General features: G+C 37.1%; 1 protein-coding gene across 7 annotated transcripts in view; it reads left to right on the forward strand.

The window, feature by feature from the left end:
- Positions 1 to 24,687, forward strand: part of WDFY3 (WD repeat and FYVE domain containing 3) — a 281,383-nt gene that overhangs the window by 96,904 nt on the left and 159,792 nt on the right. For 5 of the 7 annotated variants that reach the window (XM_066281026.1, XM_066281031.1, XM_066281029.1 and 2 more), the window contains 3 exons: positions 11,277 to 11,400; positions 19,224 to 19,277; positions 24,075 to 24,184. In XM_066281026.1, coding sequence (XP_066137123.1) covers positions 11,277 to 11,400; positions 19,224 to 19,277; positions 24,075 to 24,184 — 288 coding nt within the window. The remainder of the gene's footprint in view (positions 1 to 11,276; positions 11,401 to 19,223; positions 19,278 to 24,074; positions 24,185 to 24,687) is intronic. The other 2 variants (XM_066281030.1, XM_066281033.1) reach the window with 1 other exon arrangement.

Genomic DNA, 24,687 nt, shown 5'->3' on the forward strand with positions numbered 1-24,687 from the left:
CCAAGTAAAAGGCAATACACATTTTAATATATTCCAGTATCTATAAGTAGTTCAAGAAGTTGATTTTATGTCAGGGAGGGGCAAAAATAAGACTGTTGAGGTTGATAGGAGGCATACTGTGAGCTAATACTTTTAATTAAGAACTAATACTTTTCTTGGAGGCAATGCAGAGCCAACAAAGTATTGTAAGCAATAGAATAAGACAGTAGAAGGGGCCAGGCAGGGTTTTCTCTGAGGTTTCTGAGAAATTCAGTGGTGTTTTCCCATTAGATGAAAAAGAAAGGCTTAGGGGATAGATTTCATTTGGAGCATTGTGTCTGAATGATTTGTGAGCTTCCTAGGTTGAGGTATTTAGTAGGCAGTTAGAAGGGATCTGCTGGACACATATTTTTGGGACTCATTGGCAAAGATGAGGTCGTTGAAACCCTGGAAGGGGACAGAAGATTACTTATGGTTCTTACTGCCAAGTGAGCAGAGCAGTAGGCGAAGGATGAGCCATGGAGAATATGAATGTTTAGTGGAAGAAGGGAAACCCATAAAAGGTACAGAACAGGAGCTGGGCAGTGGTGGCACAGAATGAATCAGTAGAGGGTGGTTATAGGACCTGAGATAAAAGTTGCAAGGAGGAGAGCAATCCATGCTGTGATGTACAGTAGAGAGACTCAGTAATATGAGGCCTGAGGAATGTTCTTGAGATTTTCCAGTTTGGAAGTTACTAGAATGATGGAGCCAGAAAGCAATGAGTTAATGGGAGATGAAAGGAGACATTTTATTCTTGGCTTATAGGAATTTGAAAGAAAAGAGAACAAAAGAGGTTGGTGGCGGTGAATTTGCAATAAAAGGGAGTTTGCTTGTATGTTTCTGTGTTTTGCTTTGTTTTTAAAGGTGAGAAAGATAAAGGCATACTCATGAAGAGAAGAAACCAGCAGAGGTTGAAATTGATTGAGGAAGGAGAGTGTGGAGTCAATTTACAGATGGGTGGTTGACCTCCAGTCAAAAAGACAGCTCTCCCTGTGGGAAAGCACACAGATTTTGTTGGGTGTTAATATGGGTTTGTAGTTAAGGTAGTGGGAAGTTGAAAAGGGCTTGCTTAATGACCTCAGTTTCCTGTAGTTGTCAATAGAAGATGTGGTCTGTTAAGAGTTCTGTTAAGAGTCTTGAGGAAGTAGGGTGAGTAAGGGACTTAAGGAAATTATGATGGCTTGGAATAGTAATGAAAGGGAATGAGAAAGATCGTGGAAAAGGAACAGTAAAGGAGTATCGAGATTGGGGGGAAAGTATTGAGGGCCCAGTGAAAGCTGGAGGTAATGAATTTGTACTGTTTCCATGAAGGTGTGTAGTTTTTCTCTTGCCAGGTGCTCAGCAGCCTGTGTGTAGAAGTTAGAGAAGGCAGAGAGATCCATTATTTATTGGGACTGAGGTTTTGCCAGGCTGGTAAGGCAGAAGGGCAGGAGTAGAAGAGAGGAGCATAGTAAGAGAGTAGTTCACATATCACCTGTAGGGTTAGGCAGGGAAGAATAGGAAGAGAGGATGGAAACATGAATATATTTAGAAGATGTTTATTTTTTAATCTATGAAGAGACTGAGAAGGATGGAGGGAAGAGATGGGTAGTGGGAACATGAGCGAGGTAGGAAAAGATTTAAAATAGCTATTTTGAAAATGGGAGGAAAAACTGATTATGGACAAACCATTTTTTCATACCTCGTTGAGGTCAGTAGTCATTAATTTTTGTTGGAACTAGTTTTGGGAAGGCTTTTTTTTTGGTTTTGTTTTGTTTATGTAATGTTGGCTACTAAGTAGTGTGAGGTAATTCCCTTCTCTCAGACTTACAAACATTTACAAAGGTCATAATGTGTAGAAAGGTTAGGACAATTGTTGTTTTATCTAGTAACATAAATTAGTAAGTAGTATCCTACATACACGTATCCCATTTATTTCATCAATTAGGCTTCTACAGTCAATTCAAGTGAATATTAAGATAGAATAACTGTACAGATATATGTTTTTTAAAGAGTAGATTTGAAATGCTTTAATGATTATCCTCTCTTGGTTAAACTGACTTAGTTTTCTTGTGTTCTAAGTTGTCATAAGTATATATTTTTCTTACGACAGTTCTTTCCAGTCAAAAGTTTTTAATTGGCTGATTAAAAGCACATATATCTGCATTGCCTTACATCTCTAATATAATGAGTGATTTAAATACCATAAAGATTTGGTCATACGTAACTAATAAAAACACAGGAAGTTATTTTTGTACTACTGGGACCAGTTAAAAATATATAATATATGTATTATATTCATTGGATTATCATTAACCTAATAGTGTCCTTAAATAAGTTGTCATGTCCACTAACTTTTGAAATATATTAGCCATCCTTTTTTAATGTTTTACCATTTATACATGAACATTCTCTACTAGTAAGAAATAGCTTTGATAAATTAATAACTCCTTATAGTTCTAGAGCTCTTAAACATGAGTACTGAAAAGAAATTGTACTGTTCACTTTGGAGACTGTTTGATTCATGTCAAATAGCAAAAGAAAATTATATTACATAGGCATCTATCTCTGGAATTATTGTTAAAGTGTGCTCAGTAGTGGTATTTCAGCATGTGATTTTTGCCTTTAAAAGACACAGTTTGAGAAGTGACATGTGTTGAGTCCTTTTCCCGAGCCAGGTCTCATGCAGTTTCCTCAGCTGCCTCCTGTGGTCTTCATCACAGTCCTGCGCGGGGACTGCTGCTGCTTCCTCTCACTGTTCTCTCAAACGGAAGGTTATTGCAGAGTCTGAGACTAGCGGAATAATTTTTATCCAGCATTCCTAAAAATAATTAACCTTTAATCCCAAGAACAAAGGCTTACAGACGAAATACTTGGTTTAAAGTTATTTTATAAGAATAGCATTTTATTCACCTAAAATTAACTGCCATTGGTAATTACCTTGTTAGACATTATTTTCCTTTATTTTGTATTTTAAAATATAATCTTTGGTAACTAGATCTTCTTTTAGAAACTCCCCTAGTTTTTAAATTTACCTGTAATTTTTTGTTTGTTTGTTTTGTATTTTTCTGAAGTTGGAAATGGGGAGGCAGTCAGCAGACTCCCGCATGCGCCCGACCAGGATCCACCTGGCATGCCCACCAGGGGGGCGATGCTCTGCCCACCAGGGGTCGACGCTCTGCCCACCAGGGGGCGATGCTCTGCCCATCTGGGGCGTTGCTCTGTTGCGACCAGAGCCATTCTAGCACCTGAGGCAGAGGCCATGGAGCCATCCCCAGCGCTGAAAACAGTGTCTTTTTTTGTTCCTTACAAGTAACCTTTACTTTTTAAATTGTTAGCTTTAGAGGAAAGATACTCAAGTTTAGGACCAAGTGAAAGGCAGAGCAGGAGTCAGAAGGTGAATGAACTATTTACATATATACAGCTTTAATACTTATTACATAATGCCAGTACAGTGGATATTGGAGAATAGGTCTGTGCAACAAAGGACTAAATTGACCCCTGTCATAGTTATCTTTCCTGCCCAGTCGCTGGAAGAACTGCACAGTCGCAGTCCACCCCCAGAGCTGATGGGATAGCATGCTGTCCTGAGGCCGGCGGCTGGGAAGGGAGAGGGAACTGAGGGAAGCGGGCTTCATTTCTGTTCCCTAAGTCGGTGGTCCTGCTGAGGGGCAGGAAGAGTATAAGATAAATGCTGTCTTAACTGTTTATATTAACTGATAAGAAAGCTTAGGTCAGTTACAAGGTAAAAGAACAGAATTATATCTTCATTGTTATTTTTAAAAATCTGTTTTTGCAATTATTTAAGAACTAATGGTGGTCGTACTATGTAACTTAATTTTAGATATGGCATATACAGTATTTAGGAAACAAAAGATACCATTTTAGAAAATAGGCAAAGTTCCAACCTCCTTTTATTAGTCATATTTGATACATTTGTATTGAATAGCTTCATTCTGCAATAAACACATTGAGCCTCTACTTTATGCATGCCATTACATAACACCATTAATTTGTTCTGCCTGAGTATGCCAGAAATGTTTATTGGAGGTTCCAGGAAGTTTTCTGAATTTATTTAGATGTGTATTAAAAATGATTCTTCAAAACAAGTCAGACCATGCTATTCTCATCTTCAGGTGAACAGTGCAGAGTTATAGTGATAGGTTCATGTGAAGTTTAATGCAGACACACAGTACTGAGTGATTAAGAGCATAAGACGGACCTAGTTTAAAACTCTGGCTCCACCACCTCCTGGCCTAAGTTGTTAACTTATCTAATCCTTACATTTTTTTTAATCTGTGAAAGGGGATACTATGTAAGATTTTGAGATTTAAATGACATTACATGTCAAGTATTTAAATACTGTTAGGCACACAGTAAATGGTCATTATATGCTAATTATTTTACTGCATATTGCTAGAAGGCATGCTATTCTTATTCTCATCTGAGTTATGAATGTCTCATATTTCTTGTGGAATTATTTTTTCTGAATTGAATATATTACCTACCAATCTCTTGCTCAACTCCCTCCCTTGACAGATGAAGAAACTAAGAACCACAAAAATTTGACCAGTACTCCCTGGGAGCCTGCCGACTCCCAGCTCCGTCCTCCGTGGCACACATTTCAGTGCATGATTGAAGCATTGTGTACTTTTAAGAACTATCAGTATTTGTGGAAGGTGGTGAAACATACCTATAATGTTTTTAGACTTAATTCTGAAGGAAGTCACACAAAAAATCTTTCCTTTGCTACCGTATATATTTACTATAACCTAAAATGCCAGCATTATGTTTTAGTCTCTGTACCTCCCCTGCCTGCTCTTGTATCATTTCCCCTCTCGTTCCAAACAGTCCGGCATCACCAGGTGCCTTCTGTTTCCTCAACCACCCTAATTTCAGGTCCACTTTGAGGTTTTAGCACAGCTCTTTTTACTGCCTCTCCTTGGCTCTTTGAGTTGTGACTCTTTCTCATCAATCAGTATCACACTTCACATCACTGTCTCCTCAGAGAGACCTTTCTGATAACCGTCTCCCATCCAGGCATTCCCTTTCAGTTACCCTGTTTACTTCCTTTATAACACATCCCTATCGAACATCTTTTTCATTTTTAAGTTAACTTGTTTAATGTTTGTTTCCTATTCAAAAATGGAAACTCCTTGAATGATTGTTTTTGTTTTATATGCCTTAGTATTCACAATTCTTTATTTACCTTTATATTCATGACTCCAAATGTTGCCTGCCATATTTATGGGATTGATAAATATTTATGACTGAGCCTGACCTGTGGTGGTGCAGTGGATAAAGCGTTGACCTCGAATACTGAGGTTGCGTGTTCGAAACTCTGGGCTTCTGTGGTCAAGGCACATAGGAGAGTTGATGCTTCCTGCTCCTTTCCCTGTTCTCTCTCTCTTTCTTCTTTGTCTCTCTCTCTCCAATGAAAATGAATACATAAAATCTAAAAAATATATTTATAATTGAATAAATGATAGAACAAATCAATCAGTAGTGTTGGATCACTAGACTAAAAATTTTTTATGTCACTTCAGATTAGCAAATAGGACAGGGGTCAGGAACCTATGGCTCGCGAGCCAGATGCGGCTCTTTTGATGGCTACATCTGGCATGCAGACAAATCTTTAATAAAAAAAATAATGTTTAAAATATAGAACATTCTCATGTATTACAATCCATTCATTTCCTCCTGCTCATGTTCATGGTTGCGGGTGGCTGGAGCCAATCACAGCTGTCTTCTGGGACAACACCAAATTTTTATTGGATAATGCAAAACGTACATGGGTTGTTATATGGGTCTTACGGAATTACATTTTAAAATATGCGGCGTTCATGGCTCTCTCAGCCAAAAAAGATCCCGACCCCTGAAATAGGACATAGTTATTTGTTTTTTTTCCATAATATTGATTGAGGTTAATCAATTCAAGTAAGACTTATCTTTAAAAAAAATTTTTTTTTGATGAAAATAAATCAGTAAGGATCAGGATTTTTGTGAACAATTAGTTGTTTTTTTGTTGTTGTTTTTTTACAGAGACAGAGAGAGAGAGAGAGAGGGATAGATAGGGACAGACAGACAGGAACGGAGAGAGATGAGAAGCATCAATCATCAGTTTTTTGTGACGACACTTTAGTTGTTCATTGATTGTTTTCTCATATGTACCTTGACCACGGGCCTTCAGCAGACTGAGCAACCCCTTGCCAGGAGCTTTGGGTCCAAGCTGGTGAGCTTTTTGCTCAAGCCAGATAAACCTGCGCTCAAGCTGGTGACCTCAGGGTCTTGAACCTGGGTCCTCTGCATCCCAGTCCGACGCTCTATCTACCATGCCATGGCCTGGTCAGATAACAGTTAGTTGTATTTTTAACAGCATATTATTCACCCAGCATGAAGACTACTTAAATAACCATATCCTTATATCCGTAAGACATGATTCATTTACTTTATGAAGTTGTCTTAATAATGATTAGGAATAAAATAGCTCTTAATTCTTAGGAATAAAATATAGTATATATCAATATATTCTTGGTAATAGAAATGTTTATCTACTTTATATCTAAATCAGTTTGATGAAAGGCCTAAAATTGTTTAAGAAAAGTATAGAGTTGTTTTATAAACACCTTGATTTAACAGTTTCTCATCTCTGAGTGGAGGCTATTTAAGCATGTGTCATTATTTGGCTTCTCAATTTCTAATGTGTCTGCAATTTGTTAGAGAATGTAGGTCTTATTTAACAGGAAGCACACAGTTTAACTGTAATTTATAAAATACAATATTAGAAGAAAAACAATTATTGAGTTCTTGAAAATTACTGTTTATTTGTTCTTTGAGGTAATTTACAGTTATTCTTGTGTCAAGTTAGTGAACAGACTACTTATATACCTAGACAAAATTTACCCTGCAGAATTGAATTTTTATGGATTTTATTTTATTTTTTTTACTTTCAGTTCAATTTTAGGGAGGTTATAAGAAACACAGTATCTATTGTAAGAATGTAAGAAATGTTTCTATTACAAAGATATTACATTATAAGTTATATCCTTTTATTAGGCTCCTTGGGAGAAAAAATACGTTATAGTATAAAGAATAGAAATACTTGTTTAAAAGTGTATTTTTCTTTCCTAAGGACATTGTGAACCATATAATGAACTAGCTTTTCTCTTTTGTATGTTGAAACCAAATTTGTGACTAAACCATGGGAAATCTTTTAGTCTTAGATTTTTATTTAATGATTTTTTAGTCCATTTTCTAGAGTTGGTCATTCATTTGCTTATTTTTGTATACTTTCCTACTTAAGTCTCATGTTATATAGCTTGTTTCCTTCAAATGCTACTAAACATTCTCTTTGATTGTGGAGTGGGAAGCATATAAATGAATAGCCATATCAGGGTCATCCCTATGAAAGGCAGGGTGCTAGCTTGGCAGGGAATTAAAGATGAGTGAGATAGGTTTCTTCCCTTTGTTGTCACGTATGAACTGGTAAGAACACAAAACTGTGCAATTCATACTGTAATAGATAGCTATTCTAATAGTTTTAGGAGACATAATTTCCTTTTAGTTATAAAGAATATTTGTTGAAATAATATTTTGGGGGTTATGTCTAGTTATATAGCCATTACAATATCATTTCTTTTCTTAAGATAGTCCATCCAGGTTTCATTTTCTTACTCTTTACTGAACCTGTCCTGGTTTATCTTTAAGAATTATTTATTCTAGGCCCTGGCTGGTTGGCTCAGTGGTAGAGCGTAGGCCCGGCATGTAGGTGTCCCAGGTTCTATTCCTGGTCAGGGCACACCAGGGAGGTGCCCAGCTGCTTCTCCACCCCTCCCCCTCTCGCTTCTCTCTCTCTTCCCCTCCTGCAGCCATGGCTCAATTGGAGCATTGGAGTGAGTTGGCCTCAGGTGCTGAGGTTGGCTCCATGACCTCACCTCAGGAACTAAGAAGAGCTTGGTTGCTGAGCAATGGAGGAGCATCACCCATTAGTGGGCTTGCCTGGTGGATCTCAGTTGGGGGGCATGCGGGAGCCTGTCTCTCTGCCTCCCCTCCTCTCATTGAATTTTTTTTAAAAAGTATATTTTATGACCTAAATACCACTCATGGAGTTAAGAAAAAGTATGTAGTTCAGAAGAGATACTTTTTTCTTTGAATAAGGGAAACAAGAAACAGTCCTTCAAAAAGGTGTGACTTAACCTAAGCTGGGAAGCTGTGGACATTTGAGATGAAGAAGTCTTGACGCTTTCATTCTAGTCTTTTTCCGAACAGCCTTGTTTTGGTTACTGCTGTGGTTAGATTAATAACCAAAATTTATAAAGAACTTGTAAAACTCAACACTAGCAAGGTAAACAAACCAATAAAAAATGGGTAAATGAACTGAATAGACACTTCTCCAAAGAGGACATACAGATGACCAAGAAGCATATGAAAAAATGTTCAATATCAGTAATTATCAGAGATATACAAATTAAAACCACAATGAGATATCACCTCACAGCTGACAGAATGGTGCTCATAAACAAATCAACATACCATAAGTGCTGGCGAGGGTGTGGAGAAAAGGGAACCCTCTTGCACTACTGGTGAGAATGCAGACTTATACAGTGTGGAAAACAGTATGGGGTTTCATCAAAAAATTAAAAATGGATCTATGTTTGACCCAGCTATTCCACTTTTAGGAATATATCCTAAGAATACCAAATCACTGATTCAAAAGAAGACATGCACCCCTAAGTTTATTGCAGCATTGTTTATAATAGCCAAGATCTGGAAACAGCCCAAATGTCTGTCAGTGGATAAATGGATAAAAAGCTGTGGTACATATACACAATTGAATACTACATGGCCATGAAAAAGGAAGAAATTTACCCTTTGCAATGGCATGGATGGACCTGGAGATTATTAAACTAAATGAAATAAGCCAGGCAGAGAAAGACAAATATCACATGACCCCATCATATGAGGAATTTAATGAACAATGTGAACTGAAGAATGGAATAGAGGAAGAGGAGGGATCAAAGGGACCAGAGGGAAAGTGGTCAGAGGTAAAAGGGAAGTGAGGATGGGATCAGAGAGGGGAAAGGGATTAGTGAAATTATGAATACACTAGAAAGCCCGGCGGTCATACGAAATGACCGCTGTTCTAGATATTATAAATTGTAATTAAAATGATTTGTGCAAAGGTGTCTGCTAATTCAAACTGAATTACCCAGGGCAGGCGGCGAGGACACCCCTTTGCTTAGTGCCCCATGGGGTTTCCCCCTTCTCCTTGCTTAATTGCTTAGAGGGCAATGAAGGAAACCACTGGTGGTACATTTCTTAAGAGCCACTGCTAGCTTAATAAATAAAGGTGATTTAAATGATAAAATGTTAATTCACACGTCAAAGATCTCTTTGTACACAACATTTCTTATGTAGATCTTTCCATCATTTTAAGCTCACCTTGCAGAGGACCATCATTTATTTTTAATTTTACATCCGTTCTTTCATGAACTCTTGAACAGGCAACATAAAGTTGACCGTGTCCAAATGCAGGCTCAGGTAAAAAAAATGCCAACACGCTTAAGCGTTTGGCCCTGAGACTTATTGATGGTCATAGCAAAGGCAAGTTTTACAGGAAATTGTCTACGTGGATAATTCTCAATTAGTGGAACTACAGTGTTTCTGTACTTACAACATTGAGAAAATCCTTTCTTGCCACGGTCTAATCGATTAGTTTCTAACTTGAAGTTTAAGGACTGACAGTGTTCACATTTAATATTCATGTCACCAGAGGAATGCTCAAAAATTAAAGTTTCTCCGTTTGAAACTGTTTTAATCCTTTTTGCGTTTCGGTCAGCATTACTCGGTTGTTTTTTTGCATTTCTCTCCTGCCTTTGTTCAAGGGACTCATTTTGTCGAGACAGGCTTTTTTGTCTTGCATCTGAGGCAAGCCTTGTTTCTCTATGCTCATCAGTCTCATTTTGCCGAGAAAGACGCATTTGCTCTGCGACTGAAGCAAGCTTGTCTTTCTCTGCTCAGTGGTTTCTTTTTGTCAAGAAAGCCGTTTTTGTGCAGCTTTAGCTCCTTTTCCCTCCTCTTCAGTGCTGTATTTTCTAGGAGGCATTCTTAAAAGAAATTACATTAAGATGAAGTTTTTATGTAAAACAGATGATTGCCAATGCAAACAAATGTTCACCTTCCCCCTGACACGCTCAATTTGCGTTCAGCCTTAAATTGTTTCAAAAGCAGATGATTGCCAATGCAAACAAATGTTCACCTTCCCCCTGACCCATTCAATTTGCGTTCAGCCGTGGCAACTTCACCCCATTGGCTAGTACAGTTATGCATAGCAACCAATAAGCTATCGGCGACAAACAGACACTTAAGCTGCATATAATAAAGATAACACAGAGACAAAGAGAGCAGGACAGTAATCCTGGAGGGAACGGGGGAGGATGTTGGGGAGGATGTCAAGGGTTACATGGGGGTGGGGGGAGAGGGAAATATATTCGATGGGACACTTGAATCTATGTAAACACAATAAATTTAAAAAGAAAAAAAGATAAGGTTAGTGAATCTTATGTTCAGCCAAGAACTTAGCAATAGTAGGTAAATCTGCTTTCCACCATCTGATGTTATCTGTATACCATCAAAAAACTTTATTACCACTTTTCTCTAAAGTCTTAATTTAGATTTCTTCAGAGAAGCATATTTTCTTTTGATTCAAATTCTTTTTTTTTTTTTTTTTTTTTTTTTTTTTGACAGAGACAGATAGGGACAGACAGGAAGGGAGAGAGATGAGAAGCATCAATTTTTCATTGCAGCTTTTTAGTTGTTCAGTGATTGCTTTCTCATATGTGCTTTGACGGGGGCGGGGGGGGGCTACAGCAGAGCCAGTGACCCCTTGCTCAAGTCAGCGACCTTGGGCTTTTAACTAGCGACCTTTGGGCTCAAGCCATAGACTATGGGGTTATGTCTGTGATCCCATGCTCAAGCCAGCGACCCCTTGATCAAGCTGGTGAGCCTTCACTCAAGCCGGTGATCTCGGGGTTTTGAACCTGGGTCCTCTGTGTATCAATCCAATGCTTTACCAATAGATAACTAGTCTTTGGCTTTTAGGTTTCATGTATTTAATCGTTCATTCAACAAATATGCTTAAGGAAATGTGGCTAGATGTGATTTATTAAGCATACTTTTTGAAACTTGATTTTCAAGTAATACCACACTTTGTAATGCACAGAATAAAAGTAAAAGGTTGACAAAGTTTCATTAAAATAGTTTTTTCTCATCCGCAGGTTTTTGGAAATGCTCCACCAAATACAATGACAGAAAAATTTTCTGATCTTCTGCAGTTCACAACACAAGTCTCACGACTGATGGTGACAGAAATTCGAAGGAGAGCATCAAACAAGTCTACAGGTATTATCCCAGAAACTGGCAAAACCTGATTTGTTAGAAGGGCAATTCGGTAAATCAGCTATTAAAATTAAATAGAAAAATGACCTGATTTCTAGGCACATGGATTTCAACTGTCATCTCATTCATATTCTCACAGTCACACTCTCCTCTTGTTTTCAACATCTTCTAATTTTGAGTAGTTCTCTCGAGGCTACTTCCCTTGGACCTCTTACACCCTCTCCCTAACCCTTTCAATAATACTGTTTTCTTCTGAGCAGAACTTAAATTCTTGACGTGACGTTTAAGACAAACCCAGAATGTGGTCAGAAGTTTTGTTTTAGCCTACACTTTTTTATTTCTTATTTTCTGTATTTCATTTGAACCAAGTTCTTGGAGTCCCAAACATGTCTCTACTCTTATTTCTATTTTCTTACGATGCTTTACCCAGTAAGGAGAATCTCTTCTATCTCAATGGCTAAATCTTCCCAGCTTGGATTAAGTCACACCTTTTTAATGGACTGTTACTCGTTTTCTTTAAAGGAAAAAACTTTTTTTGTTTTCCAACTCCTTGAGTGGAATTTGGGTATGTGTCTTTATTTTTGTGTTAGACTATAAACTGTTTAGGGGTTTTTATATAACCTAACGACTCTACCACAGTGCTTTATATACAGTAGGCCTTTTATGCATGCTGCCTCTATACTGTTTCTTTTTCATAAGTAATTTTAAACTTTTATAAAGTATCTTTCATTTTACTCAAGATTAAAATAAGCTTTCTTGATTTTAATTACCATTAGTCATTTTCTAAATTAGGAATATGAGGGATTTTATCTTAATTTTATTACTGTGGGTGTTTTTAAAATTTTTTGATGGTTGTTTTAATGATAGCTTTCTTATTGAAGCATTTGACTGAGAAATTGATTATTTCTGATTTTATTATCTTTTTGGGAAAAAATTGGTAATCTTTACAGCCCATCAAATTATTATTTGTTTAATAGTAATATTAATGCCTTTGTTATAAAATCTTTTTTTAATTTGTTTTTTTATTTTTAAATTTTATTTTATTGACTTTACAAAGCAAGGAAGGGAGAAAGAGAGAGAGACAAGAACATCAATCTGTTCTTGTATGTGCCCTGACGGGGGGTCGAACCAGGAACTTCTGTGCTTCAGGATGATGCTCTAACCCAGGGATAGTCAACCTTTTCATACCTACTGCCCACTTTTGTATCTCTGTTAGTAGTAAAATTTTCTAACTGCCCGCCGGTTCCACAGTAATGGTGATTTATAAAGTAGGGAAGTAACTTTATAAAATTTAAAAGCAGAGTTACAGCAAGTTAAAGTATATAATAATAATTACTTACCAAGTACTTTATGCTGGATTTTCGCTAAGTTTGGAAGAATAAATCTTTATAAAACAAGTTACTATAGTTAAATCTATCTTTTTATTTATACTTTGGTTGCTCCGCTACCGCCCACCATGAAAGCTGGAACGCCCACTACTGGGCAATAGGGACCAGGTTGACTACCACTGCTCTAACCCGACTGAGCCATCCAGCCAGGGCTGTTTTTTAATTTTTATTAAAATTAATTTAGGCACATAGTTTTAAGTGTCAAATAAAGATAAATTTAAAAACAGCATCTCCCTCCCATCATCCTACCATCATCCTAGTTCATCCCCATGTCTCTCCCCTGAGAGGCAATCATTATAAATACTTTTAACTTTTTTGATATGTACTTCTATGTCTCTAAATAATGTTTATAGTGTGTGCCTTGATTTTTCACATTTAGACCCTATCTTCAGACTTTTCACAAAAGAATGAGACTTTTATTCTCTTAAGCTTACTATTACTACCCCACAGATAACATACTTCCTGTACCCCTCTAACATTGCTTTATCATAATTTTGATTAGATCAGTATTCACTATTGTGGCTCTGAAACCGCTGTTCTAAAATGAGCCGTATAGTGTGCTATGATTACTTTTTTTTTCTTGAAAACTCCCCCATCTCCATCAAACTTAATAATTGCCTAGTTTTTACTAGTTTTCTACATTTTTATTACACACCCTTCTCCTATTTCCCAGTTTTTCTGACTCTCCCTTCAATATGATTGAAGATATCAGATATTCTGTCCATTTCGTCTTCCTGAAGAGAGCTCTTCCAGAAATCTTGCCGGCTGTAACCTGGGTGGGTGCTAGTGAGGCCAGTGGCACAGCTGTCGTCTTTTCCCCTCCACTCGTCATCTGGGAGGCCTTTCCACTTTGAGACAGAGCCTCTGTTTCTTGAATCTCTTATAATTTCTCTCAAGTTAACTGGTGAAGCAACTTTTCCAGAAGTTTCCTAAGAAAGGATACAGGGGGATTATCGTTTTTTTCTTTTTAATGAAAGCCCATGAGTGAAAATTTGACTTTTTTTTTTTTTTCCATTTTTCTGAAGCTGGAAACAGGGAGAGACAGTCAGACAGACTCCCGCATGCGCCCGACCGGGATCCACCCGGCACGCCCACCAGGGGCGACGCTCTGCCCACCAGGAGGGGGTGCTCTGCCCATCCTGGGGGTCGCCGTGTTGCGACCAGAGCCACTCTAGCGCCTGAGGCTCGCGGCGGAGGGGTGGAGAAGCAAATGGACGCTTCTCCTGTGTGCCCTGGCCGGGAATCGAACCCGGGTCCTCCGCACGCTAGGCCGACGCTCTACCGCTGAGCCAACTGGCCAGGGCCGAAAATTTGACTATTTTTGACAAAGATGAGTTCCTTCCTCTTCACCAGGGAAGGTGATGCTTTCAGGCTGACAACCTTTCCGTGTAGCAGGGCTTGGGACCAATCCCATCACATCATGTAGCATGGCTTTATTTCAGAAAGGGGAAACATAAAACCGGGAGTCAACAAGTAGGCACAGGTCCTCCACCCACCCTCATTATCTCACAGAAAAGGATGCTTGGGAGATCTCTCCTCACCTCCATTCCTAAAGTACAAGTGTGAATGCAGTCTTATCAGTGAAGAAACACACAAACTGCTTGTGATCTTGGCACTTTAAGTACTTGTTGGATGTTTGTAGGAATTGTTTGAGAAGGCTAGCTATTTGTCCTCGGAAGAACATTTTGGGGCCCAGGGAAGTACAGCCTCTCTACTAAAGAATGGAAGCTACCAGTGTGTGGGCAGTTGAGCTTGGTGCAGCACCTCTGGTACATGGCCTTATCTATAAGGTCATTCTCTGGGCAGCCGGGGGAGCTCGCAGGGTCACAATGGAAAATCTTGCAGCTTGCATTACATTTACATTTCTTTCAGTAGTTTGGTTGGAAATAATTTTTTCTCAGAATTTAAAAATTATTTCTTCTTCATAGTCTAGATTCCCATACTACAATTGAGTAATGTGAAGCTTCCAAGATACTTGATCTTTTTCTGTTCCCTTTTTTTTTCTATAGAAGCATTTAGGATCCTCCTTTTGGTCTTCCTATTCTAAAATTTTATGGTGATATACCTTGGAGTAGACCAGTATTTATCCATCATGCTGAGTACTCATTAGGCCTTTATTAATCTGGGAATTCATATCCTTTAATTTTGGGAAAGTTTCTTGAATTGTTTATATAATAACATCCTCCCCTCTATTTTCTCTTTCTAGTCTGATGAACCCCCAAGACTATCTTTCATTTTTTTATGTCTCTTGTTTTCTGCTTTTGTTTTTTGACTGCTTGCTAAAGAGAGCTCTTCAGTTTTATCATTTATCCCTTCTATGGAGTTATTTTAATTTGAGACATAATTATAATTTCAGATGTTTTTTAGGGGGGTCTTTTTTATGGATTCTCTTCTTTTAGCTATCTGAGTTCTTGGTTTTTCTTTCAGATTTTTATCTCCCTACATAGTCTTTTTAAGCTTGTCCTTTTTTGTTGATTTGTTTCTGTATTTTAAGTTGGAAATTGTACTCACATATCTCATCCTTGGCCATCTGTTCCTGTGTAAGAATGGATAGAAAGCTGCTGAGTAGCTTTGTAATTGTGGGTGGCGCTTGAAGCTCTGGGCATGAACCCAGGGGAATGTTGCTGAGCCATTTTGTTGACCATCTTTTCCTGGCTAGACAATGTACACAGAGAAGAACATAGAGTCTTTACCTAGACCATCTATGTTTGACTCCTGAACATTTTGGAAGCCAAGTAGGGGAAAGGGCTGAGAACCCTCAGCGTTCAGTGTGTGAGTTTCTGCTTCATCTTCTTGAGCCCGCCGCTCTGCCTGGTGTGGTATCATCATCCTTCCTCCACCCTAATCCAAACACTGTCCCTTAGACTTTGCAGTGAATAAACCTCCAGTTTAGTACCTACTTTGTAGTGGGGATCTGGTATCCAGCTGCTCTCAAAAGTACTTTCACCAGTCCTTCTGTGTACAGCTTCACATTACTTTTGCTTCCAGAGTACCTAGTGCCACCAATTCCTCAGCTTCTTAGTACTATTTTAGATTAGTTGATTTTTCTGCACTTTAAGTTGATACTAGAATTTACTAAATCAGTTACCATTAATTTCTGTGCTATTTTAACATTGAAAACTTTGTTGCTTTCATCTTTCATATACTTGTTGTCCTATGGGTTTTATGTTTCTTTATAAAAATCCTTTTATAACCATTCTAGTGGGCCTGTTAGTCTGCTCAAGCTGCCATAACAAAATACCATAGGCTTACACAACAGAAATTTCTTTTTACAGTTCTGGAAGCTGAAAGGCTAAGATCACAGTGTCAGCTGATTGGTGTCTGGTGAGATCTGTCTTCCTGGCTTGCAGACGGCACCTTCTTGATGTGGCCTCACCTGGAGGAGAGAGAGCTCTGACCTCTCTTCTCTTAAGGGCATTAATCCCATCCTGAGGGCCCCAACTCTATGACCTCTCTCAACCTGATTCCCTTCCAAAGGCTCCGTCACCAAATGTTATTACATTAGGAGTTAGGGCTTCAACATATAAATTTGGAGTTCATATTTCAGGCCATTGCAGTGGGATTTCAGGGGAGAACAGAGATAAAAACTTGTGCTCAACCTTTTTTCTTTAACTGGAGCCCATTATGAAGTCTTTGGAGTAATATTTATTATATAGTTATAGATTGAAGACAAATTCTAATAGCTTACACATTTTAAAAACTTCTCATTTTGAATAATTAAAAGTTCACAGCAAGTTACAAACATAGAATTTAGAACCACCTGTGTCCTTCATCTGCCTTTCTCCATTGATGACATCTTATTTCTCAGTCATTTTTAAAATATATTTTTTCATATGTATCATACTTCTATGCAATTTTTAGCTTTGAACTTTTTAAAATTTATTAACTTGAATCCAGTGAGATTCTATATTTATATAAATTTTATTTTCATAAAAGATACCTTTCTTAATCTAACCCTTATCTCAAATAGATCTTTTCTAATCTGTCCGCACATCAATTGGTGTAATTTTATTTAGTCACCTTAAATACTTCCTTCAGAGTTTTGTCATCAACTGAAATACCTTGTTTATGTACTCACTCCTGTATCAACTAGAACAGTGGTTATAAATGTTTCATCTCATGGCAAATGTAGGTAATGACTAGCATTGTGTAGCACAAAAAATAAAGTATATTTTTTGCCAGTCTGACAAAAAAAAAAAAGGTAAGATTTTGGTTTATTTACACCAGACAGCTATTGTGTTGGCTGTTGTCATTTTTTAATTGGACTGTCTAAGGGGAAAGAGGTCATTGCCCCTGACTAAATAGTCAGGTATTGCATGGTTTAAACATTCTTGTGGCACACAGGTTGAAAATTGCTGATTTAGAAGAATGCTTGTCACATATTAGGTGGCTCAATTTTTACTGATTTTGGCATGAGAATCTCTACCCTGCCCCTTTTTAATGCTTTGGAGCATTTTTAGAAACGCCAGCCTTACTAATATTTAAGAGAGAAAAGCATAATTTTGGAATATCTTCTCAGTCTGCTTAAAGAACCTTAGCTTTGGATGTTCTTGTTCTCTTATTTTTAGTTGTGTACATTGGAAGTTTCTTTTGGTCAATGTTGTTATTAGAAATACTTATTATGTACTCTGGAGTGAGTAAATACACAAGATACTTCAGATGATGACAAAGCTCTGAAGGAAATATTTAAGGTGACTAAATAAAATTACACTAATTGGTGTGCGGATAGATTATTAAAGATCTATTTGAGATAAGGTGATTAATTTTGCATTTGTTAGATATAAGTGAAATTATAATCCTAATGCAATAGTTTTTGACAAGGAGTGTTATATATAATACTTTTGCAAGGATTTCAGAGCCACAACACCTTCAGGTAATTTTCATCCCAGGGTGTGGTTATGTATCATTAAATGAAAACAAGCATGGAAGTTATGAGTTCTAATACTATTTTTCTGACTAATTTATGGAAGGTATTTTGGGGGGTGGGGCATTGGATGGAAAGTCAGTTCTAAGCCCAGTGTTGTACAACAGATCTCTACAGTGCATAATCATCTTGCATAACTAACTTTATACTCATTGATCAGCAACTCCCCATTTCCTCTTTTTCCCAGACCTTGGTGATCACCATTCTACTTTCTGCTTCTATGAATTTGGCTACTTTCAAGACTTTACATAACCTTTTATTTTATAGGAAGTTATTAATAGTAATTGTCATAATTAATATACACATAATTTTTTTCCAAGAAAATGAAGTGAAATGAGCCTTCTGTTCTTTTTTTTTTTTTTGCATTTTTCTGAAGCTGGAAACAGGGAGAGACAGTCAGACAGACTCCCGCATGCGCCCGACCGGGATTCACCCGGCATGCCCACCAGGGGCGACGCTCTGCCCACCAGGGGGCGATGCTCTGCCCATCCTGGGCGTCGCCATGTTGCGACCAGAGCCACGCTAGCGCCTGGGGCCGAGGCCACAGAGCCATCCCCAGCGCCCGGGCCATCTTTGCTCCAATGGAGCCTTGGCTGCGGGAGGGGAAGAGAGAGACAGAGAGGAAAGCGCGGCGGAGGGGTGGAGAAGCAAATGTGCGCTTCTCCTGTGTGCCCTGGCCGGGAATCGAACCCAGGTCCTCCGCACGCTAGGCCGACGCTCTACCGCTGAGCCAACCTGCCAGGGCGAGCCTTCTGTTCTTTTGAGAAATAGCTATATATGTTTGGCGTCAGGACAAGGTTATTTTTCCAGGACTTCCGAATTTGGTGTGGAATACTTATGTTTGTTACCTAGTCACTTGCATAGCAAGTCTTTTTATCAGATCATTTCCAACTTGGATTATAGAGATCTTAGTAGGAACCATGCTTATCTGTAATTCTGTTGTTTAAATCTATCAGAAGTTAGTAAAAATGAAAACTTTTAGGAAACATCAATATATAAAATGGATACATGGGTTGATGTGCAATACATGAGGCAACTTCCCAGTTCTAGTTCTCTGTTTCCCTTAATTCTCTTTGTTGATGCTGTGGCTTTTGTTAGAAAAAATATGTAGTGACTCAAATAATTTGAGAAAATATATAATTTTGTGGCTATATTGTTTACAAGGTATATAGCTTAAGATTTTTTTTTCCTATCTTGTGTAGTTATTTAGTTTAAATGTGTGGTCTGCTGAATTCTAAGGGAACATAATCAGTTTATATCACTGAAGCAGAAAATCCCTCCTGTGAAAAAAATCTCTTTAGTTTATGATTAATGACTTTGCTGCATGCGAGGTGCAACTGTTAAACCCAGTGGTGCTATCTGAAACGGGCAGCAGCCCAGTGGTGGAGGGCCAGATGATGCTGTCTACAGTTGGCTACTCCTAGAAATTTGGCGTCTCATGCAGCATCTTGTTTTGGGATTAGTATAAAGTAGTGAGTCCCCGATTAGACAATCCAGCCTTTTTCTTTAAACAGAAAAACACTGTGCCCTGCTGTCCTCCAAGGATTTCAGAGCCACAACACCTTCAGGTAATTTAATCTCAGGGTGTGGTTATGTATCATTAAATGAAAAGAAGCATGGAAGTTATGAGTTCTAATACTATTTTTCTGACTAATTTATGGAAGGTATTTTGGGGGTGGGGGCATTGGATGGAAAGGGTTGTTTAGGCTTGCTTTTTTCCTTAATAAAAAAAATGTGATAATATTGTTGACACTTACTATACTGTTATCCTGAAGCATAAGTTTGAATATGACTGTGCTTTAAATGGACTTTGTAAAGAAAAAATGGTGGTATTGCATTTATTATTAACAAGCTTTGTGTTTTGATTGTTCTGAATACTAATTGAGTTCACTTACATTCAGTGTAGACTAGGAAGTTAAATTTCTTTCAATATTGTCTACATTTTAGTCATTTTTAATAATGAGTTCTAACTCCATTTTTAAAATTTTGAGTCTGTATATTAAAATGCATCGTGAAAGCTAATGCTTGAATCATATGATTTGCAACTCACAATATGGACTAATACATTTTTTCATGAACTCTTATAACCTTAAGTTAAATCATCTTTTAATTTTGCATTTGTAAGATATAAGTGAAATTATAATCCTAATGCAATATTTTTTGACAAGGACTGTTTTCCTTTCAGAATTTTAAAAAACTGATTATTGGAAGTTTAATTTAAAATTACAGTAGAAATAATTTTTAAAGATCCCACTAAATGTTATATACTTTTGCAGTCAGCTTCTTGACTTATTTAAAATAAAAAGTGGATAATTTCATTAATGTTTTGGATGGCCACATACTGAAATTAGTAGGTGAAAATAAAATAGTTCTTCTGAGTTCTTTTGTTACATATGGATGGTGTGTAAAGGACAGTTTTAGATCTCTCCGTATCATTCAACCATAATGACTTAACCAGACTTCTTTGTCTGTATAAGCATATAGTTCAAAGCCAAATAATGTAATTTTACATTATTGCTGATGTAACTTAGGTCTCCTCCACCTTCTCAAAAAGAGTAGTTATTAAGTTGGTAAAGGGAAACTGTTAATACTTATACTGCCTTGATCCTTTTCAAAGTTTATTTTAACATATCTTATTTAATTGGATCAGCAAACCATTGAAACTGTTGTAATATTTCATGATAAATAGAACATTTAAAGTATTTTATTATTTGTCTTTTCTTATCTTGAAGAATACCTTAATGTTCATTGTTAACCAAAACAGAAGAAAATACAGCTCCTATAAATGCCACTGATCAAATAAATTGAACTTTTTCAAACCAAGAGTACAATTTTGGAGTTTTCATTCTCAAAATAAGTGCTAGCATTTATTATTTATAATTGACAACTTATTGAAAAGAGTGAAAATATATACTTTTTGCCGAATTTTCTTTTAACATTAATAGTGTTAAATAATATGGATGGAATTCAAATTCATTCAGAATAGTCTTCTATAGATTTTTAGCTTCTGTACCAGGAAGATAGCTTTGTTTATCTCTTAAAGTAAGTTAAGTTCTTCAAAATCTCTTTTTTTCTCCATCTATGAGAAACGCAGGTTGTATTGAATAGTTCATTTACTAATGAATGTTTTTTTATGATAAAGAATTTCATTATATTGATATAGCAATGAAATAATCACTGGAAGATTTCAGGTAATGTTTTAGAGATACTGAGTTACAAAATTGGAAATATACAATTTAAAACTAAAGTTGCCTAATTATGAGGAAGCCTAGGAAATGAAAGCGTAGCATGTTAGCCTTTAATGGAGAATTTTGACCAACACTTTTACCTCGTCTTAAATAAAAGAAAAAAATTCATGTAAGGAGTTGACCAACTGAAAAAGTCCTGTAATTCAGTTTGGCCAACTGAACTGGGAAGGAGTTGTCTTCTTTATGTGAGCCTTACATTCCTGTCAAGGAAAGAGGGCTCATGTGATGTAGCATGTGGCTGGGTCCGTTGTAGGCTTGCAAGAAAAATTTACAGGTTACTTTTACCAATGATCTCAAACCACAGTTGCTAAAAGTTTCTTGCTGTATTCTTTTATATATTTTATCCCCTAATGAACCATCACAATTTAATCAGCCTTAGACATTGTTTTCTTTGTATTACTCCCCTTTTCAAAACTCTCACATATCTTTATTACTCGTAGTACATCTAAACCTCTTAATGTTTATTAGATGATGAGCTCTGTGAATTCTTCTTTAATCAACCTGGGTTGATTTATTCACTCATTTAATAGATATTTATGGAGCGCCCACTTAGTGCAGTGGCGTGCTTTATACTGAGGTTCATCATGGACAAGGCAGGCAAGAAACTGCTCCCTGGTGCTATTTTCTAGACCGGGGCAAGAGACTATGACTAATAACTTTAACACTTTTGAGATATTAAATATTAGAAATAAGACAGGTTTCTGTTGGCTTCCCTTTTTCCAGTAAAAAATTTTTTTATCACTATCTTTTGTCTCTTACAAGATAGACTGTGGATTTGAATGCAAGTTCTGTCACTATGTGACTTACCTTCTCCATTTCTTAATTATATGTTATAAGGGTACAGTAATAGAAAGTAATTTGTTTGAGTTTTATAACAATTAAATGAGTTAAATCTACAAGTTCTAAATTGGTGCTTGTTATACAGTTAAGACTTAGTAAAAATAAGCTATTTTTAAAATTTCCTATTAAAATATTCTTCAGATGAAAGTATATAAAGATTAAAAAAAATATGCCCAGCACAGTACCACATGCAAGTTTTGTATTCATTCAATTCTTTAGTAAAAACACTTTTACCTTGTCTTAAATAAAAGAAAAAAATTCATGTAAGGCAATCTAAATTCTATTTATTCTACATTCTTTGTCTTTATGGAGTGTGTTAAGTGTAATTAGTAACTAACAAGTTGGTTTAGCGTAAACAGGACTTATGGATTTATTTTTCTGACAACTTTTAATTCATCTTATCAATATAAAAATTGATTAGCTCTCTGCTGATGAAAGTGTGTACTTAGGGGGGTTTATGCATTTTCCCTTATCTCTAAAAATGTAATCAACTAAACTTACTTTTAATGAGTCTTGCAACATTACAGTTCTGTGAAGGATTTTCCACTGTTTTTCTGTTCCTACTGTCAGCTGCTCGAATCAGCACTTACGTGTTTCACAAAGGAAGCCTCCTAATTTGCCCCCCCCCCCGTCTCTGCTTTCCCAGTTTGTCATATACATTACTACTAAGTTAACAATCTTAGAGTGATCCTTTCATTGCCTCCTTTGCTGCATAAACTACATTTTTTCCTTCTTGCCCAAGGAGTCAAACACAGCTTACCTTCCATCATACATGGGCATCACTTTTCTATCACTACTATTGATACTGGAATCCGGTCCACAATATGGCTCTCCTAGACTGTTAACCCAGTGTTATTACAGTTCCGCAGTTCACTGTCTTGATCAGTGTGTGCTCTTTCCTCTAGCTACAATTCAGATTTAGTACTGTGCTCTGAATCTCTAGATTTCTTTCCCATCCTGCACATACTCTGGACAAAATATGCAGGTTCCCCCATTATCCAAAAGTAGAGCTGGCCTATGAAACTTTGTAGGTTGAAATGGCATAAAGCGAAAAAATAATTACTTTTAATATATGTGGGAAAAAATTTATCATTCCCAGACCCAAAGAAATAACCTTTCAGATTATATTGAATCACACATAAACCTAAAATACCACTAACATATAATAAAAGCAGGAGTTACATGATACACACCATGCTTTGTGCACTTATCAATCCACTCAAGGGACAGAAACCATTTCTTTCCTTACTGGATGCCACCTAAAAGACACCACTTCATTACTAGCAGAACCAGTAGTAACTTTGACAGCTTTCAAGATTCTTTCTGTCTGCATGTAAATACAGTAGTATGAATATTAGACACTGGCAGGTTCATACACACACAATGTACTTTGTCCCCCATGATGAAATGCTTAATTATTTCCAGTTTTACGCTAAGCATAACATACTTATGAGTTCTCTTAGGCTTTTTCAATACCTGGCTTAAGACACATCTTGCTCAGGGATGCACAAAATAAGATAAAGCACATGCTCACAGACACAGTTCAAAGCTACAGCTGCTGCTTGATGCTGAGATGCTGAGTGTAGTTCTTTGGGAAGGACCTTGATGGGGCCAATCACACTGTTCCTGGGGATGTCACACTGTGCCTCTATGATGTCTCCCTGGAAAACAAATGCTGGAGGAGACTTGGCTTGGGGTGGTGAGCACACAGTTACCTATACAGATGATGTGTTACAGAAGTATACCCCTGAAATCTATATAATCTTATTACCCAAAGTCACGCCAATACATTCAGTAAAAATAAAAATAAAATTATAGTCTAAAAAATGCTAGGCACTATTTTCACTTTTGACATTTTTTTCTTTGTAAAAGCAAAAATCCTTTTCTGATTTCTTTTGATTAGCAAAACACAGGTACTAATGCAGGTTCTTTGTAAAAGCAAAATGGCCTAACCAGAACTTTGAAAAGTGCAGAATATCTATACTTGTTTCCCAGGCAGGCTTGGTTCAAATTTTACCTCGCTCATGACTTTTTTTTTACTTGTTTGTGACCTACAAATGTATAGGTTGACCTTTACATTTTCATATTGATATGATGAAATACTATAAAGACATGTGACATTAAAACATTGCTCTTTTTAACACATTTTACATAGAACATGCGATAATGCTTATATATAAGGTACATGCTTAGTAAATGATCGTTTCTTTGCAGATAAGGAAAAACCTCTTTATATGTGATTTCCCTCCCACCTAATGCTTTGATTTGGTTTTATAGAGGCTGCAAGTCGAGCCATAGTCCAATTCCTAGAAATCAATCAGAGTGAAGAAGCCAGTAGAGGCTGGATGCTTCTGACAACAATTAATTTGTTGGCATCCTCTGGTCAGGTGAGTTCTTTGTTTTTATGTTTGACTACTCTACTTCTCTTCTTTATATCCTCCTGGAATTTTGTAAAATTAAACTTATGGTCATATCCAAATAAGATCTTACGCTAATCATTATATTCTTCTAATTCTTTTTGCACATTATTTCATGCTTCTTACAATATCCATATGAGGAAAAACACTAACTTAAAATAGTGTTTCCACGTCTGTCATGTCATCATATGCACAGAGCGTGATGCCGTCTCAGCAGCACACTGGGCAAAGGGCGGACCGCCTGTGGCTGGAGACAAACAGCCTGCGAGCTCTGACTTCATCAGGCCCCGCCCAGGAATTCTGTTGCTCACGTTAGGGACACTGGCTTAGAAGAATCATTTAAAGTTCATCTAAGGCAGGGGTCTCCAACTCAACTCAGCATGTGGTCCACAGAGCAAGATCACAGCCATTTGGCGGGCTGCACTAGGTCTACAAAAGGCAACTATTACGCAACACTTTTCTCACTGCAGTTG

This window comes from Saccopteryx bilineata, chromosome 5, assembly GCF_036850765.1.
Source record: "Saccopteryx bilineata isolate mSacBil1 chromosome 5, mSacBil1_pri_phased_curated, whole genome shotgun sequence".
Taxonomy (NCBI): Eukaryota; Metazoa; Chordata; class Mammalia; order Chiroptera; family Emballonuridae; genus Saccopteryx; species Saccopteryx bilineata.